At 44.5% G+C, this 18635-nt stretch overlaps 1 protein-coding gene across 2 annotated transcripts in view; it reads left to right on the top strand.

The window, feature by feature from the left end:
- Window positions 1-2497: 2497 nt before the first annotated feature.
- CLCN4 (chloride voltage-gated channel 4) overlaps window positions 2498-18635 on the top strand; it is a 33632-nt gene continuing 17494 nt past the window's right edge. Inside the window, exons 1-4 of one of the 2 annotated variants that reach the window (XM_009903819.2) lie at window positions 2498-2607; window positions 10600-10751; window positions 11149-11248; window positions 14411-14598. In XM_009903819.2, the coding sequence (XP_009902121.1) occupies window positions 10608-10751; window positions 11149-11248; window positions 14411-14598 (432 nt within the window). In that variant the 5' untranslated portion in view covers window positions 2498-2607; window positions 10600-10607. Of the gene's footprint in view, window positions 2608-10599; window positions 10752-11148; window positions 11249-14410; window positions 14599-18635 lie in introns of those variants that run through there. The other variant, XM_054163408.1, reaches the window with a different exon arrangement.

Raw genomic sequence — 18635 nt, forward strand, 5'->3', positions numbered from 1 at the left:
CACTTTGAAAGACTTCAAGGTAAGTGCTATATAAAAAGAGAATGTCTTATTTTTTTAGGAATTAGATGGACTATATCTTTTGTTTCCAGGGGATGTAAAGAGGAAGTTTGAATTTCTAGGGAAGAGGGAACTTCAGTTCCTTTCGCCTCGGGTCTCCTTTTCAACCACAGGGTCATACACCTGTGAGAGGACAAAACACATATGGAGAGGCTTGAGGAATTCCAAACTAACAAAATCAAGAGCAGTCTTTTCCAAAATCTTATGTGAAAAGTACTTTTTATGAGGCCACCTAACTGACTTAGGTATCACTGGAAGAAAATATCAAAGAGCAAAGTTGATTTGCTTTTAGAATCTGTACATGTCATTGATTGTTTACTTCCAGTTTGGAAAGCCTCAGTATTCTTGCAGTTAAAAGCTTCTCGGGAGTGGTTTCTGGCTTCTTAGGATTTTCAGTTATCTTTTAAATTTGTTCATAGATATCTAGGCTATGGAAGGACATTTTCTCCAGAGAATTAGGTATTCTGTCCCTGTGGTATGTTTGCAGTTAGACCATCCAACTAAAAATACACATTCGGCAGGAAACTCCATTGAGCTCAGCTGTGGTAACAGAGAAGAGAAAACAAACTGAATTTGGTCAGACCTGTTCAGGAAACAAAGGGAGGCTGAGGCCCTTGCACTCACTGGGTTAATGCACAAAATTGGTATTCTGTGTCTAGGACACTGTGTTAGAGTGTGTGTCTGTGGCACAGAAGTTCCCAGGTACAGATGTCTGTGTCTGACCGACTAGGTGCTGCTGCTTGCTGTTTTCCATATTTCCCCCTCAAACTAATTCACAAAAATTGCAGCTGTTGTCAAGACAATACATTTAAGAAGTGAGACTTCTATCACTTCTCCACACTTCACTGACGTTGTAATAATAGGCCTGGTGCTGTTCCCGATCTATGAGCAGTACTGTGATCTGCAGTGCTGTGTACAAAAGGCATAATCCAATCTGTTCTCTAATGCCATGCTCCTCCCTCCAGGAAGATGTGGGACTCTCAGATGCAGCAAGCTAAGCATTCACCTTTCAAAATAAAATCCGTAACTTGTGGTTTCCGTGTGGGCAGTCCACCTCAGAAACAAGGAGTACAGGAACTTTCTTCAGTTTATAGACAAGATTTGGAGGAGTAAAAGGCTTTGTCTACTCTGTGTCAACTGGCATGATACGCTGGGGCAGGCTGCGTAAGTAAGTACCTGCATCCAGAAATACCTGCCCAAGCATGCTGGGGCAGAGAGGTTTACCAGAACTGCATTCCTCAGCCTTTGAAGTGAGTGGAAGTCAGGTGTGCACCTTCAGTAACTCGTGGGTATTTTCATGGGTGCTTGTGCATTGTCTTCTAACTAGCCAATGGCATCTGCTTGGCAATAAAAAAAGCACATCCCTGGATCCCCTGATGGGTAAAACAAGCCTGCACAATACTTAAACATGGGAAAGAGCAGTAAGCTGAATGTCCTGAAATAAAACACGCTGCACCTATGCAGATGTTGACACAACGAACAGTTACCACGTGATTCTGGTAGACTGTGCACATTTCCTGCAGTCAGAACTTTGCATTTATTATTTTGCTGTAGAACTCAAATACATTTTAGTGTCTAATAAAATTATTAAACAAACCCACATTCAACTCAACCAATCCTTTCTACCCCACCAGCATGGTTGAGATGTAGTATTCCCTTAACCACAACAGGAAGTTCAGGGTAGTTGTTTTGCCTTCTGGTTGTGTGCTTTTTGTGTTGACTGGGTTGGGTTTGGTTTGCTTGGGTTTTTTAAATGAACATTTTAGGAAGTTCTATTTTTTAAATACTCAATGGGAAAACTTAGAAGTTTTGAAAGGGGAAGTGGGATGGCACAGAGGAGAGGCTCTTTCAAGTAGTGACAGTTGTATTGAAGGAAAGACAGAAGGCTGCAGATGGGGTGGTGGGCGGATGGATGGATGTAAGGAGAATTGTGAAGGTAGCAGGGATGAAATCTTTGAGATCATATTTCAAAGCCGGAAGAGGGCACAGAAGACAGAGGGAAGTCAGTCTGGTGGAGAAGCTTGAAATGGAGCACAGGAAAATGGAAAAAAATGCAGGGGATGGTTTATGGTTTGCCTCATGTCCAGGCCGCTGTGGCTACGTATTTCATAAAGATGAAAGAAAGCATGACACGGGGCGCTGCTGCAGAGTCAACAGGAATGCTTCCCGGGGTGTGCGCAGAGCACTTGCTGTGCTTTTTCCTTGAGAATAACCTGGTCGTCATTGCGGCTGCAAAACAAATAATCCACAGAGCCCTTTAAAGATACGTAGTTCAGGTTAAAAAGGGCAATAAAGCAGTCCGTGTTCTAATGGTGACGGAACGGGTAGGGCAGAGTAAAGAGGCTTGCAGTTTAATCCTGCGGGATTACAGACGGGTCGGTCTCCCCCTGGCCCCGTCTCCTATCAGATCAGATATCCTATAGACGGAGGATGCAGTCACATGATTGTTACTGCTTCCTCCCCATGACATCACTGCTTTTGCAGCCATACCACCCAAGAAAGGATGCTATTAAAATCTTTGGGACTGGGCTAAATGATGTTGCACCGCAGGTAAGCAACATAATTGTTTGTAAAAACTGGTTTGCCGGTTGCTTTCGTGCTGCTGCCCTGGAGCTGCAGATCTGCCGGGCGGAGTTTCTGCTGGGCAAGGGCTTGGATGCCTGCAGGCAGCGGCTTTGCAGGTGCAGAGGCTGCCCGCTGGCTCTGCGCTCTTCTCCCGGCTGTCATCGCCAGTAGAACGGCTGCCAGATGGAGCTTTAAAGCTGAAGAAGGCCCTTTGTCCCTGTGTTTTGTCATGGCTCCTTCGGGTGTCTGCCGCATGATGCGAGCGGCCAGCAGCAGCAGCTGTGCGGGGCACCAGCAGCGGTGTTTTGCTGTCATCCCCTGCTTTATTTGTCTGTCTTTCTTGTTTTGTTTTGTTTTGTTTTCATTCCCGCCCCCTCAGATACCTAAAGGAAGTTGCTGCTGTACGGAGAGATGTGTTTAAGCGCCTAAAGGAATGAGCATTAGCTTGTTTAGGGGGTTACTCGATATATTTGGGGAAAGAGGCTTTTCCTTTATGGTGAAGTGTTGCTGACTGTACCTCGGCTGGCAGGTTCCCTGCATCGTCTGCTGTGGTGTGAGGTGCATTTTGCTTGTCACCCATATAAGCATGAAAAATTACTTTCCAGAAGGATCATAAGAGATGACAAGCAGATTGTTACTCTCACAAAACGCCACCCACCAAACAGCTGAGAAATCCAGGCTAAAATGTCGTTTGGGTTTTTTGGGAGGGGTTGGTTTTGGACTGTTGGTATTTACATAAGCAAAGTCCAGAGTCTGTTTTCTTTCCCCGGTGTGGTCATGTGTTGGTGCACTCTTTACCAATACAAAACCTGCCTGGATGTGTTCTTGTGTGATCTGCTCTGGCAGAGGGGTTGGACTAGGTGATCTTTCAAGGTCCCTTCCAGCCCCTAACAGTCTGTGATATTTGTGGAGAAAAAATGGTGACTCTTCTGTGTTCTTTTTTGTTTCTCTCTATTGCTCTTCAAATAAACATCAGGTCTTCAAAAATGCTTTATCACTGTTTAAAACTAGTTCAATGCAAATGTTAGCACACACAGTTTGAATTTAATACAAACATTAGCAAAATGCTAAATTAATTTTTGAGCTTATACTTTTCAGAAAAATGAAATTTAACCTTTTTTTGATTATTTTTAAAGGCGTCTAATAATTAACTCTGTGCCTCTGCCAGAGCATAGAGAATGACTCAGCTGCAGCTTCATCAGGCAGAGGGTCAGGTGACTTTTCACTCGCAGTCTGCAGGAAGTTTCTTATTCTTGGAAATTTGTTACTTGTTCAAACCAATTTTTCTCACAGTTGGAGAAAACTGCACAGCTGGCAGGCCTGGGGGCCCTGTGTGCTCACCCATACACTCCTCGGGCAGCTTTTGGATCTCATGTGCTGAAGCAGGTTTTACATCCTAGTGAAAGATGAATTCTGGTTTCTAGTGACCAGGTAGGCAGCAATGTCAGGATCAGAAAACAAAAGGGGTGGGGGAGTATATAGAAAGTTGCTGAAGAACAAAATGGACATAATTTCTTTGACATTGACATGGAAAATAAATTTCAGTTTGATTTTTCTCCCACAGAACCTTGAGGTTTTTCCAAGACAGTGGTAGAAATGCAAACTTGCCCTGTATGAGGTGGTGGGGTGTTGCATCTTGACAATACCTGTGGTGGGGTTGTTCTCTTGACTCCCTCTGAAGTCAGGGCTGGGTCAGTTCTCTCCAGCACTGGGAGTAAGTTGAGCTGTGCTCTTGCTCACCAAGCACATTGGGGCTTGGCTCTGTGCCCACACGAAGTGCGCAGCAGAGCTGCCACACGTGGGGTGGGATTTGCCCGACTTCCCTGCCCCCAGTCGTATTTGAATGCCCTGTGGAAATACATGCAGGGTGGTAGTTCTCCTGGCCTCCTGATCTGAGTCAGACTTCTTTCGTGCACCAGTCCTAAATGTATCCTAGGACAAGTTGGAAATCAGGGACTTAAGTCTTGTTATAGTTATTTAGTATAAAAGGTTGACTCTGGAGTTGCAAGGGCTCTTTGCCTGTCAGTACTGTGGTGCCATGCCTGGCTCCAACACATAGCTGCATGGATACTCAGCACCTGCATGCACTGAGATTTGCCTTGTAAAGGTAGTACTTTTTCAAAGGTAGTGGCTGGTGGCTTTTAAACAAAGACTGGAGAAGGGGAAGAGGATGGTGTTGGAGAGAAGCATTTACTCTGGGGTAAACAGGCTCTTGAAATGCCATAACCTCTGTAGTCTGGGATCTGCTTTACTGTGAAGCTAGGTGTTTGTTCAGTAGCAGGGGAAGGTGAACAGGATCATCACTGTAGCCCAATCCTTGTGCAGGGCAAACAGAGAGGCTACTACCTTCACCTCACTCACAGATCAGGGACACTGCACATGTGTTGTGGCATCTGAGCCTCGCTCAGGTCTGACCAGGTCTCAGCTCAGCATGGTTCATGACTCTCAAACAGCAGCACAGTGCTCATAGACACCAGTCCTTTTCCAGTTTGCTTTTGCTGTTGAGCTACAGCTTGCAGGGTGTCCAAGGTGTGTGTGTGTTGATTTTTCCATTTAGGGATATGAGATCAGGCTGTAGAGTGGAGTCTAATTTGTTTGTGCATACATACAGGCACACCAGGAACTGGGTTTTCTTGGCTTTCTTCATCACTGGTCCAGCATAACCAACCAACCACACATCATCTTTAATACCAAAAAGGAGAAACTCTGGCAGGGTTACAGTAGGTTGCTGTTCCTAAAAGACTTGTATAGTATTGCTCTCATCCCAAGGAAAAGCTTTCTTCATCTTGCTGGTGGGGGAGCTTCCTGTTGTTGATGTGAACTAACTGCACAGCCCATCAGCATCAAATGCAGCAGTAAACCCAGTGCCCTGTGAAGACGAATAAGTGCCCTCCATCTGTGTGAAAATGACTCACTACCTACGCTCACGTCATGAAAATGACATGATAGAACAGATTAATGGCTTTTCTACTGCAGGTTTATCAGCTTGATGGCAAGCTGAAAGCTTAAAAAGGTTTTCAGTGAGAGGTATACTTAGTATCATTGAACATCCCCTTTAAGGAGTGAGCTTCTTAGGAATAACTATTTGCCAGGTTGTTTCCCTTCTGGCAGAGCAACTCTGTTCTCTCTGGATGCATTTGCCTCTTTTTTTGGCAGTCTAAGAATTGCTTTTTACCCCCTTTCTCTTTTCCTCCCTTATTTCTGAGTGAGGAGACAAAGAGCCACCCTGACACCTACACTAACAACTAAATTTATTAAGAAAATAAATGGAAAGAGAGAAGTGGGTTCAGCATTTCCCTTCTACGGAGCTGATTCTGAGTTATGTGAGTGTGAAAATTCCACTCACAGCTCATGAGAAAAGAGCTGGGATATTTTTTCCCCTTTCCTTTCTGACATAACTCAGCAGCTGAATTAATTTTGCACAGGCTTTCCAAGACAACTCAATCAGAGAGCCAGATACATGATATTTGGCGGAAGTTGTCCCCTGAAGGGGTGGGGAGCAGGGGAGGTTCACCCCTCGGAGGAAAAGGAGCATGATGAGCCAGGGGCCTCCCAGGAGAAAAGGAGAAGGGCCTTTGCTGGAAAGTCAGGAAGCCCTGATGGTTGGTTATCAGTTCCTGGGGTCTGCTGGTGTGCTCCATGTGCCCCCGTGCCTCCTGTTACCTGCAGCCCCAGCCAGCCCTGTTGTCTCCCCGATGAGATACCCTGCTCACCCCATGAGCCTGTGTTTTGGTTAAGAAGGGGCACTTGGAGACTGTGGTCAAGAGGACCCTTTTGTGCCTCAGTTTTCCACTGTTTATCCCAAATGTTCCCTCCCACTTTCCCCTTCCCTCTCAGGCCCTCTCCTCTGTGATCTGGTGCCCTGTGTTTTTTGAGCTCTGCTTTGGCTTCATAATTTTTTCCATGGAGGTTAGTCAGGGTAAAGCTGCACATCAAAGATGCGACCCTGTTTAGCTTGCCAAGATGTACAAAACAGGAAACTCCTTAATGTGTGGTGGTGGTGGGGCCATAGAGTGAAATGCTGCCTATATTTTCCAGGAATGTTTCTGATACTGCAGCCTGCCTGTGCTTGTGTGACAGGAGACGGAGAGCTTGCAGTGCCATCCACTCATATATAAAGGCTGCCCATGGTCTCTTGCCAGGTGGTACTGAAGACCTGCCATGTAACTGTGCTCATCTCTAGGAACTTTCTCCCTTAGCCTTATCCTCTGGCGGCTCTTTCTAAATGCTTTCTCAGCTCACTCTGTGGGCAGCACTGACCTCCCAATTGCCTGGATTCGAGGCCTTCAGTGGAGAGTGCTCTGCATCTATCTCTGTGACTAGGTCTAAGTCCCTTGTGATGAGAGGTGAATGCATGCCGACAGAGCACCCAGCTCTCAAGACAAAGTGCCTTTGCTCAGCAGAGCACACTGAGCAGTTAATGCCATGAGACTGGGCCACTGTGCTTGGCTGTTGTGAGAATACAGTACTAGGAATGGTCAATACAAGTTTTAGGGGCATAGACAGTGGCAAATCATTCATCAGCACGCAGAGGTCTTGTGAGGATCACCACCATTAAAGTAATAAGATAGCATTGTCATTATCCAGCATTATGGAACATAAGTACCAGAAGATTCACAGCCCCCCTACTCCTTGGTATGTGCAGTACCTTCTGTCATGCAGTGCTGTCCAGGCACAGCATATGGCCAAGCACTGAATCAGTGGCATGCTCAACTCTGATGGAGTCATGATTGAAGTGGAACCACTTAAAAGTATCGTGCCTGCAGTAGGATCTTCCCTGTTTTGTCATTGTATGTATATTGGTGCTAAAGCAGAGAAAAGCCCTGAGATGCACTGTGTTCTGCTTTTGTGTGTTGGCTAACTCACACCACTTTTGGAAGAGATGGAACAGATGATGCTTGCTTTGGATGCCCTGGAATAATCTCTCCAAACAAATGTGAATTGAGGAAGTTACAAATGGCCTTTAGGCTTCTGTTTTTCCTTCCCAGACACTTGCCAGGTTCACTTCTTCCTTATGCTACAGCAGGAGATTCACTGCAGAGAGGTGTGCTTTGCTGCATGCATAGTTATGTTTCACGTGGCACTGTCTTCAAGGAATGCAGCATACACATGAAAGTGTGTAGGTGAACGTTCATCTGCTACAAACATTTGAAGTGCTGAAGTAATTCAGTAACTGTGATCTGTTGAAAGAAACTTGAAACTTGTTGGAATTGCATTAAAAAGCAAACTGCCTGCCTTGGTGCAATGTGTCCAATTAAAACAGAAAACAGGATGAGGAGAATGTAGCAGGGAACTAGCATGTCTAGTAGCAACAGGCCAGGGCCAAGACTTTTCCTTTGATGACTGTTCAGCTAGTTGTTTCCCATCAGTATACTTCTCTGCTTCTTTGAACCATGGGATGTTTTGGTCTGCTCTTGCCATGTCAAATACTTTTCAGAGCTGATCAGTCTGTCAATATAATATCTAGAGTGTCAGTTCACCAACAGAGCCTTGGCCTTTATAATTGCACATGCTGTAACAGTGCTATAAAGCTAAGAGGCTGTCAGCATTTCCACTGTAAATGTAATTTATCGATCTTCTATAAAACTTAGCTCCAAGCTGCAGCATATCCTGCAGCTGGTCCCAATCACATCAGTTTGCTCACTGAGAGGGAGGCCTGCATAAAAACCAGGACCTTTAAGAGGATAATTCTACTACCTTTTGCTTCTTTGAAAAATAACAGAATGTGAGTAAACGTAACAGCAGAGACCTGCAAGCCATGCAGTACTTGCTGTGCTGTTTGGCTTCTCCCAGCCCATCAGGCCCCTCCCTGCGTTCACACTCTGGCTTTTTTAGGTTGTTTGCACTAATCTCTTTGCTTTCTCTACAGAGGAGATTTCAGTGGTTACTCACTTTAAATTTCCCTTGCTTCCTAAAGCAAGCATCACAGGCTAATATATGGACTTGCTCTTTTGGCCCTTACCTCCAGCTGTTCTCGTTCTGTGCCTCCAATGGGCAATGTCTCTTTCTTCCTGGCTTCAGAATATCGTGCACCAAGCACGGGTAGCTTGGTGATCAGGGGCTGAACATCAGGTTGACCCAGTTCACAGTTTTTGGAAGATACCTCTTTTTAACAATTCATGTTTGGATTAAGTTAATTTGATCCTAATCTATGTCTATTGAATTAAAATATCTATAACTGAGTTCAGGCTGATAATCATTCAGCTAGCTGCAACTTCTAGTTCTTGGTGTGCTACCTAGAGTTCAAAGTTTATTTAATTTCTTAGTCTTCCATGGCCCTGTGGTCTCCAGCACATTCTTCTCTCCCTGGATGTGTTGTGCAGCACGTATTTTTGGGGTAGATTCAGGATGAGATTGTAATTATCCTGCATACTTGTGGTCTGGCCTGGTATTATCCATCAAAATACTGTCATGTGCTGGGCATTGACACCACACTTGTAAAGCTATTTTTTGTGATATAACTAGCATGTTGTGTAGTTTGCTTATAGCATTAAGAAAGACTTGCCAAAGTTTTCAGCAGGAGTTCCCAGAAGTTTGTTTACGTAATGGGTAGGCTGCATCATGCAGGCAAGCAGTCACAACTGCTTGTTCTTTACAGGTCCTTCTGTGCTGTATGGGAAGAATAGAATGAAGTAGATGATCTGCAAAATACCACAGCTAAACAATCATTGTTAAACAATGGCATGGTCTAAGCCTTTCACCTCCTTTCACCTCCTTTCACCTTCCCATTCCAGTCTTTGGAATGCTTTGCAAGAAGTCAAGGTCCTTTTGTGACTTCACCTTCCTGGTGTCAGCCACAGCATCCCACCTTCAGACTCTCATTTTCTTTAGCAAATGTGGGAGTGTGCTTTCATCTGTTTGGCAAGGAACTGCTGTTCTCAAAATCACTGCTCCTAACTGCTGCTTGTTAAATCGCCTCAGTCCTGCAGCAGCTTGTTTGTGCTCAGCAATACCTTGAGGGGCACTTGCTCTGCATTCGGTTTCCTTCCCCAGGCTGTTGCTCACTCGCCTGATTCGCTTTCAAACATTCCACAATGCTTGGAGATTACCTAAAAGGGCTTCTATAGCATTACAATGGTGAGCTGCTTGTTGCCTGGTAAGAACATGCTTTTCTCAGCCGCTTGGCCTGTGTCATCCAAGGCAGTCCCACTCGGTGGAGCACAGAGAGCAGACCCTGACAAAACAGTATTCATGCTTGTTACATTCCCAAAGTCTCCACCAGCGAGAAAACTTGAAGGGAGACGATTGGAGTAAATCAGATGAAAATAGAGACGAGGGGAGTGGTGAACAAGCAGTGCATAAACGGGAGCTGAGCAGAGCTCAGGGTGTATAGGCAGTGCCAGTTTCAGACTGAGAAATTCCCTCACAGATTCAAAGATCCAAATTCTTTACTTGTGAAATCTTTGTTTGCATACCTGATGGAGGGAAGTGGGTAGCAGTCATGAGTACCTCGTTAGCCACATCAGTGACCTGCAAAAGTGATCTTGTCCATCAAGGAGGGTTCTGCAGGGTCAGTTCTGTGAAACTCCTGATCTTTTTGCCTGTCCCTATTTTTTAAAAGTGTTTTATTTATTTATTTTTGTATCCTTTTGTTAGAGTCTGCTGTTGTTGTTTGGGTTTTCGTGCTTGTTTGCTAGGCTTGCCATTTCAGATTACAAACCCTAGGCACTCTTTGACAGACCACGTTTGCCAGACACCTATTTTAGGCTGGATGGGATTGGTCGCTCCTTGGAGCAATGCTCTGTTGAGTGATGCAGAAGCGTGCTGTGCTTGTTAGGGTTTGCTGAGCTGTTGCAGTAGTCTTCAGCAAAACGTTTTCTAGTGGCAATGTGTAGATTTCAATGAGTGCCACCAGGACTGCTGCCTCATACCCTCCTGACGGCGTGCTGTCTGCAGGCATTTTGGAAACCTTGGTGCTGAAATTGCTGGCAAAGCTGCATCAATTTATTGACATGCTTGGCTTTGCTCTGTGTGCAGATCCTAACATGGTCAATGCAGGAGACATGAATGGTTCTGGCAACCTGATGGATTTTCTGGATGAGCCTTTCCCCGATGTTGGAACTTACGAAGATTTCCACACGATCGACTGGCTGCGGGAGAAATCGCGCGACACCGACCGCCACAGAAAGGTAAAGGTGTCTGCTGCGGCTCAGTCCCTGGCTGACAGCTGTCCTGGTGGGGACCAAAACAAGCAGCTCTCAAAGTTATTTCTTCCTACCTTATTGTATGACTTGAGGAGGACTCCCCAAAAGATGGATGTAGGGGTGGGTTGGTTGGTTGGTTTGGGGTTTTTTTGAGTTTGTAAATATGAAAGAGCTTCTGGCAACTCGAACTGCAGAGCATCTCCAAAAGGTTTTGAGGACTGGGTGGGGAGCAGGGAAATTGTGTGTGCCTTCTGGGAGGTTAAATATTTTGTATCTAAAAAATTATACACCGAAAGGATTTGTGCCAGCCTGAGTCAGCAGTGTGCCTGTGGTTATATGGCATGTGTTTATATATGGTAAATATAGATGTGTTTAATTTCAGATTACAAGCAAAAGTAAGGAATCCATATGGGAGTTCATCAAGAGTTTGCTGGATGCCTGGTCAGGATGGGTTGTAATGCTTCTTATAGGACTGCTGGCAGGTATGTGTATGTTGGTTGAGATGGTTTCAGGCGTGACTGTGACACTAAGTTTCCTTCAATGCCATCTGCTTCTCCTTTTGCTTCATTGTTTCCCCACTGATGTTTCAAGCTAAAAAGACTGCTGTGCTTCCATGCAGTTAGGAACACTCATCAGAATACCCACTTGCAAAGTCTCCTGCCGAGGGCTGACCTAGGAAAAATGTTGTTCACCAGCAGAGGGATTTTTCTATTGCTTTTGGAAACACACATCTGAGCACTTTACACTTGATAGGCTGCTTTGGCTCTCTGAATCCTTAAGTCACAGAAAGAAATCTTATTGGTAGGATTATTTTTCCCCCCCATGTCTTCACTTACTTTAATTGTGCAAGTAGATGATGCAGTGAAAATATTCTTGTGGACACCTAAGGGGGAGCTTCATAAATTGCTCCATCCCCACTGGGTTATCTTCTTTTGACATGCATAAAGGGAAAATATAAATTCAGACTGAGTTTGGGGTCTGCTCCCGGGCCAGACAGACATTACATATTTCACAGCCTTCACAAACTCAGCTGGCAAATTCATTAGCTTGTTGACTTGCTCCTCTCTTCTGCTCAGTTTAGCACATCTTCCAACCTGGAAAGCTGTGCTTCTTTTACCAAGTTGAAACAGCTGCCACTTTTTATGCTTTTTCAGTGATGTCAGGGTGCTCTTGTATCACACTACTCAGTAAAAGCATGATGTACATTTTCACAGCTTCCAGGTGGCTTTGATGGAAGAAGGAGTTGGGAAGACAGTCTGATACACTGTGTACTGCCAGGGCTGCTGAACCCCGTCTGAAGGCCAGGATTGGCTTCATCTGGGATGGAGAATTCTGTTTGTAAATGAAGTTAGAGCAAGCTTTTGAGGGCTCTAGTGACCTTTCACAAGCTGGTCAGGAATCTCCTCACTCATACAGAGAATGTGTTACACACTCACACAATCCTGTTTCAGTAAAAATGTTCCAGAAGGTTTGTTTCGGTTCCAGTGTGCAATGAAAGGGTTATGCTGAAATCCTCAAGGCTGTTGAAAGCCAGAGTTGCTGACCGATAATGCTGGTATGGCTAGTTTGGGGATGGAGGTGCAGGGTAAGCTGCAGATCAGTCCTTCCTTGTGGTTTTGCTGCTTTATGTCTGTGACAGGCCCTGCATACATGTTCTCACCGAGAATTGAGAGATTTCCCAACGCCTTTTTTGTAATTCTAGTTCTCCTGTACAATGAACCCAGAGTCTTGACAAAAATTATTATGGAGACATAATGGTACATCAGATACATACCAGACTATGCTTCCTTCCCTAGTTAGTGTTTTATAGGTCAACCCTTCATCCCTCTGGTCCTGAGCTCCTTCCAAAGAGCAGGTGATGAGATTTTTTTGATGTGAGAGCTGAATGAGGAGCAAATGTTTAACATTTTTAACATAGTGATTAGGGCACTGTAAAGGAGGTGTATTGGCCATCACCAACCAAAGGAAAAGCAGAGAGGTATATAAAGATAGAAGCAAACAAATAAATATATAATCACAGCACACACCCCCACCCCCCCCCGCCCCCCTTCCCTTTTGACAAAAATGAAAAGCAGAAAATGACTTCCAGGTCAAATAAAGCAGCTCTTGAGCTCACCTGTTTGCCCCAGCTGTTAGGGGAAAAGAGAGCAGCCCCCAGCCCTGCTTTGTGTACTTGCATTCTTTGCAGGAGCCACCAAGCTGAAAGATTTGGAAGCATAAACCAAAACAATTTTATATTTTTCATAGCACTTTTCCCCCAGTGCTTTGGTCCTGCTGAAATGCACCATTAAATTCTGTTCAAATCCATTACTGTTTCCCTGAAATCATATTACTGATTGCTTATAAAAACAATGCTGACTTCTACTTTCCATTGTGTCTGAGAGGGGTTTGGAAAGCTTCACAGCACTCTTCTATCAGCTGGTGGTTTGCTTTCCAGAAACCTCGGGCGTAGGGGCCAAATGCAGGTCTGCCTTGCTGTGTTCTGGCTGCTCCCAGCCTCCCCGTTCCTGCTGCTGTTGCCTTTGTGAGGACACATCTGCTCTGGAGATGCTGGGGCAGGGTAGTATTGCTACTGAGGTGTTTTTAGCAGGATTTTTGTAGTGTGTGTGTGGGGTTTTTTTGTGTCAGGCCACAGCAAGTTTATTGTGACCTTCCAGTATCTTAAGGGGGCCTACAAGAAAGCTGGGGAGGGACTTTTTAGGCTGTCAGATAATGATAGGACTGGGGGGAATGGAGAAGAAATAGAAATGGTAGATTCAGATTGGATGTTAGGAAGAAGTTGTTCCTCATGAGGGTGGTGAGACACTGGCACAGGTTGCCCAGGGAGGTGGTAGAAGCCTCATCTGTGCAGGTTTTTAAGGCCAGGATGGACATGGCTCTGAGCAACCTGATGTAGTGTGAGGTGTCCCTGCCCATGGCAGGGGGGTCGGAACTGGATGATCCTTAAGGTTCCTTCCAACCCTAACAATTCTGAGTCTACTTGTGTTTGTGTCTGACGGCCACAAGGTGTCACTGTAGCTCCATGTAACTAATTGCCAGGGACAAACAGGTCAGGATTAGTTCGGTACAGAGAGAATTGGAGAGAGAATTTTATTCTGCATGTTTGGATTGCTAATGAATGGAGAGAACTCGATTCTGCCAAGCTCACAAGTCAGAATTTGTCATCTATATAGTTTCTGTACTGGTACTATCCTTCAGAAAGCTTGTGGCTTTGGGACCATAAGGAAAACACACATCTCTTCGTCTTCCCCTACCCTGACAGTGTGATTTGAGACTGGTAGCTTAGTATGTGTACAGAAACCCTGCATGAAGTCTTCCTTATCTCAGTCTAGTAGTGCACCTGCCTGGGACAGGCAGCAGGATCAAGCCCTACATTGTTTATGCTATGTCTATTTGGCAATCAGTCAGGATGAGAAAGTATTTGAAATACAAGCTTATGAGAGAAGGCAGCAAGCTAGTGTGGCTGTTTATTTGCAAACTTATTGCGTTGCATTCTTTGGTATATTCATGCTTACATTGCAGCTGCTGCCCCAAATCCTGGTGGTTTGGGTTTTTTTTCCTGATACTATAATTAGATGTGTGTTTTCCTTGCAACTTGATATTTTTTAATGCCACTGTTTCTTTCTCTGCATTTCTTCCCTCAGGCACATTAGCTGGAGTGATAGATTTAGCTGTGGATTGGATGACAGACCTGAAAGAGGGTGTCTGCCTGTCAGCCTTCTGGTACAGCCACGAGCAGTGCTGCTGGACATCTAATGAAACTACATTTGATGACAGGGACAAATGTCCCCAGTGGCAGAAATGGTCAGAACTTCTTGTAAGCCAGTCGGAGGTATGGAAGACCTGATTAAGCTGGGATCACAGCAGGCCAGGGAATGACCTTTTTCATACTTGCTGATGTTCCCTCCAGAGAGTTTCTCTGAAAGGGAAAAATAACAAAGCAAGCATGCTGCAAAGAAACTCAAAAGGATATTCCATAAGCAATATCTGCCTGACCTGAGGGAGGTCTCAGTGCTTTAGTGATGGAAACTGGAAAACCAGGAGCTCTGTCTTTCTCTTTTTTTAATAACCTGTATGAATCAAAAAGTGTCTCAAAACACCTAGAGTCACAGGGGGACCTGAGCTGCTTTCCATTTTTAAATTTTTAGAAATGATTTTTCTGGGACAAAAAAAAGAGGTGGCAGCTGACAAGCACATTGAAGAGGAAACTCTGAGGATTGCAAATGGGTTTTGTGTATTGGAGTACTCATGGGAACTGCATAAGAATGCTTGTAGTACCTTGGCAATCAGTTTCTCTATCAGATAAATATTTAGCTAGGACCAAAAGGTGGGGAAATAATGGGCTAAAGGGAAACATTTCAGGGAAAGAGGACAGGAAGGGAAAAAGCTAACCTGGACTGACATAAAATGTATACATAATTTTTTTTCTATATATTTTCTTTTTTTTTTTTTTTTTCCCCAAAACAGTGGTAATTTTAGACATAAAGAGTGTGGTTTCGAAGCAAAGCAGGAGAAAGTTTCATTGTGAAGTCAGAAGCCTTTCTATATTCCTTGTAACAGATGAGGCTTCTGTAAAAACTACAAAAAAAGAGGGAGACCTTGTTTTCAACCTAAGCTCCTCAGTCTGATGAATAATATTGACCCTTGCACAGCCCAAGTCCTTGGGCAGAATGATTGTTGTGAGTTCCTCCCCCCGTTTTTGCAGGTGGCTGGAATATGACAGCAATTGAATGTGAAATGGAGGTGAGAGGAATGTAGCTTTGAAGAGAACTGACTTAAATATGTAATAGGATTTGAAAAAAGGGGAAAAAAAGTCTGGTTATGCAATTTGGTCAATAATAGCAGAAGCAAAGATGAATGAGTCACCTCCAGCCAGGCAATTTAAAAATGGGTGATTTGGATCTTCCGCCCTCTGGAGCTAGCCTGGTCCTGCAGACAGTGTTTGAGGGCACCTTCATGGCCATCCAAGTTTGTCATTCCTATTTCCCTCAGTGCCATTTTAGGTTTGCAGTAAAAGTAGTGCTGGGTGAATGTGTCTGTGAATATGTGCAGCCCACATTTCCAGAGTTCTAAACACCCACAGTGAAACTAGTGGGGTGCTGGCTAGTTCCTGACTATTCCCACCATTTAATTGCAGGCCACAGTCTCTCTGCATTGCCAGTCCAGAATTCCAGGCTTCACTTTGCCAGAGGTTTACTGTGTCCACACTGGTCTTCATCAACAGATGGTTGGCATCTTTGTAACTAGCCGTGAAGAAATATGATCTCAGTATAAAGCTGCAGGTCTGGGGATGATGTAATTTAAGAGAATAGAAAGATAAAGGTGGGAAGGGAAAAAAGAGGAGACTGTTAGAGTTGTGGGAATTGGCAATCCTGTGTGTGTTTGATGTGCTGTTACTCTGAAAGGCTGGACCATAGAAACTGAACGTATCTTTGAGAAAGTTTATTGCTTTCACCTGCTAATCAAAATCAGCTAGGTGGCTACCCTGAACATTGGCTTCTTTCCTGTATCCAAATTTGGCTTCTCCCACCCTAGTGCACTGTCACAGTGGACAGAAAGGTTCTTCCTTGTGGTTTTGCTGATTTATGTCTGTGTTAAACCCAGTGTGCATTTGCTCAGTGAGAATTGTGGTGTTTCCCAGGGCATCTCTTGAAAAATGTTTTTTTATTCCAGTTCTGCCATAAAATGAGGCCAGAGTCTTGATGAAAATTGTTATGGAAAACATAATAGTGCATCAGGTACAGACCAGGCTGTTTTCTTCCCTACTCACTGTGTTGTAGGACAATTATATCCTTCATCCCTCTGGTCCTGAGCTCCTTCCAAAGAGCAGATGGAGAGTTTTTTGATGTGAGAGAGCTTCAAAACCTGAAATTTACTGGAGGGATGGATGTATTAAAGTACATCACATGCCACTCACTTCAGCTAGATGTCTAGCCAGTATCTGGTGACCTGGGGTTTCCCAGTTTTGAAGATCCAGCTAAGTCCCAACTCCAGCCCACTGAAGCTGAGGACCTCATTTCTGGAGCCTTACGCCTATCCAGGGTAGAGGAAAGGACCTGGTGTCTTCCGTGGCTCGTGACATTGGATCCAGCAATAGACTGGATTCCCGTCCCAGGGTTTCTGGATCTCCTGCAATGAAGCTGAGAACTTCAAGAGTGGCTGCTCCTCTATACCTAGAATGCACTTCCCAGTTTTGCAAGCTTGAATCTCCTGTCTGGAGGACGTTGAGGAGACACGTTGCTGTAACGTCCACAGGAGGGAGTCTGCAAACTGTGGGATCCCCAGTCGAGACAGAGTAGAGCTTCTGGCCTCTAAATTAAACAAGCACTGGATGGCATCCTGAGGAATTCTGAGTTAGTTTTCAGTGTCTTCCATTTATTCTTCAACTGGACTAACACCAGATCTGAAGTGCTGCTTGGTCTTGCAAACTAAAATACGAGAGTTTGTTCAGTTCCCTCTACTTGCTTCATTACTATTTTTGGCAAGATGAGCCTGTCTCTTCTGCTTGTGGAAAAGGCCTCTGCAGGATCATCTCTGTGGATGAGCTTTTCAGTTTCTGATTCCATTGTGCAGGCTTAATGCTTTTACTGATTCAGGGGCTTAGTAATGGTGTGTAATGAGTGAGAAGTGAAGCCATTTGCTATGCTGAGTTGCTACTGCTTCACTTACCAGAGGTATTCTTATTATTAATCATTAGAAGCTGCTGCAGTTGGACCTGCAGAATGCCAGATATCTGGAAAATGTAACAATGGAAGTTGTCCTGAGGGATAGGACTGAACTGGCCATATAGACTCTCGTGGCATCCTGCCACAGTGCTGTAGGTGTATGTGTGACTGCATTAACAAGCTGACACAGATTTCATATGACTTCTGAGATACGAAAGAAGAAAAAGGAAAAAGAAACAAAGTTAATTTGACTCCAGTGAATTTAGAAGCAAAACTACAGCTTTCACTCAGCACTGTAGGGCCAAATTTTTGTATTGGTGTTGGTCTTCTTTGGAGTTGTTCCAGGTTCACACTGACAGGAGAATTTCGCCCTGGGGCAACATATCCAGAGTTTTCTCTAGAGGCAGAGTAAATATTGTCATAGCTGTTTGTAATTAAGAGCACCGGGAGAAGACATTCATGAGACTGTCTTCAGCTGTAGCAACAAAGATCCATGGTTACTACAGACAGGTGTCAATCACTGTAAGTGTGGGATTCATGACTGCTTAGTCTAAGGGCATTGGGGGATGGCATCATATTGCTCTATTGTTGTCATGGCCAAAGCCAGTTGCCAACTTCAGCAAGCACAGGAGGATCATAACAAATTGCCCTTTTCTCAGATATATCCATAGAGCTAAGGGCAGTGGTTCCCTTACTGTCTTTTCAATTGGACAGAGACCTGGAAGATGAAGCTAGCAAGCATCTGTGGTGTTAAAGGTTGATTCCTTGCAGGCTTGCAAACAGGGAGACTTCTCAGCTCTGGGTTTTTACGACTGGAAACTGCGCTTGGCAAGCTCTGTTAGCTGAAGATACAATACAACTGGTTAATGCCTGTTTTCCTGTTTGATTTATCATAATATTGATATCCAGGCTGCTGTCCTGCAGAGCAAAGGCAGGGGCCCCGATGCTCTTGAGCAGCTGGGGTTGCATCCGGTAGGAAGAGTTCACTTAGAGGTGAAGGAGTCATACCAGTTTGTGCACTGAGGTTCATCTTGGGTTTAATTCTGTATTGTCATGTTGGTAGAGGGTATTTGTCAAAGTTTTAAACTCAGTTTGATGCCTCTGACTATATTCCCTTTTGTCTCTGCAGGTGAGGTTTTTGAAATGAATCTAGAAAAAGATATGCTTGTGAAGAGGGCATGGTATTCTGAGGCAGATTTAAACA

The sequence above is a fragment of the Dryobates pubescens genome, chromosome 8 (genome assembly GCF_014839835.1).
Source record: "Dryobates pubescens isolate bDryPub1 chromosome 8, bDryPub1.pri, whole genome shotgun sequence".
Taxonomy (NCBI): Eukaryota; Metazoa; Chordata; class Aves; order Piciformes; family Picidae; genus Dryobates; species Dryobates pubescens.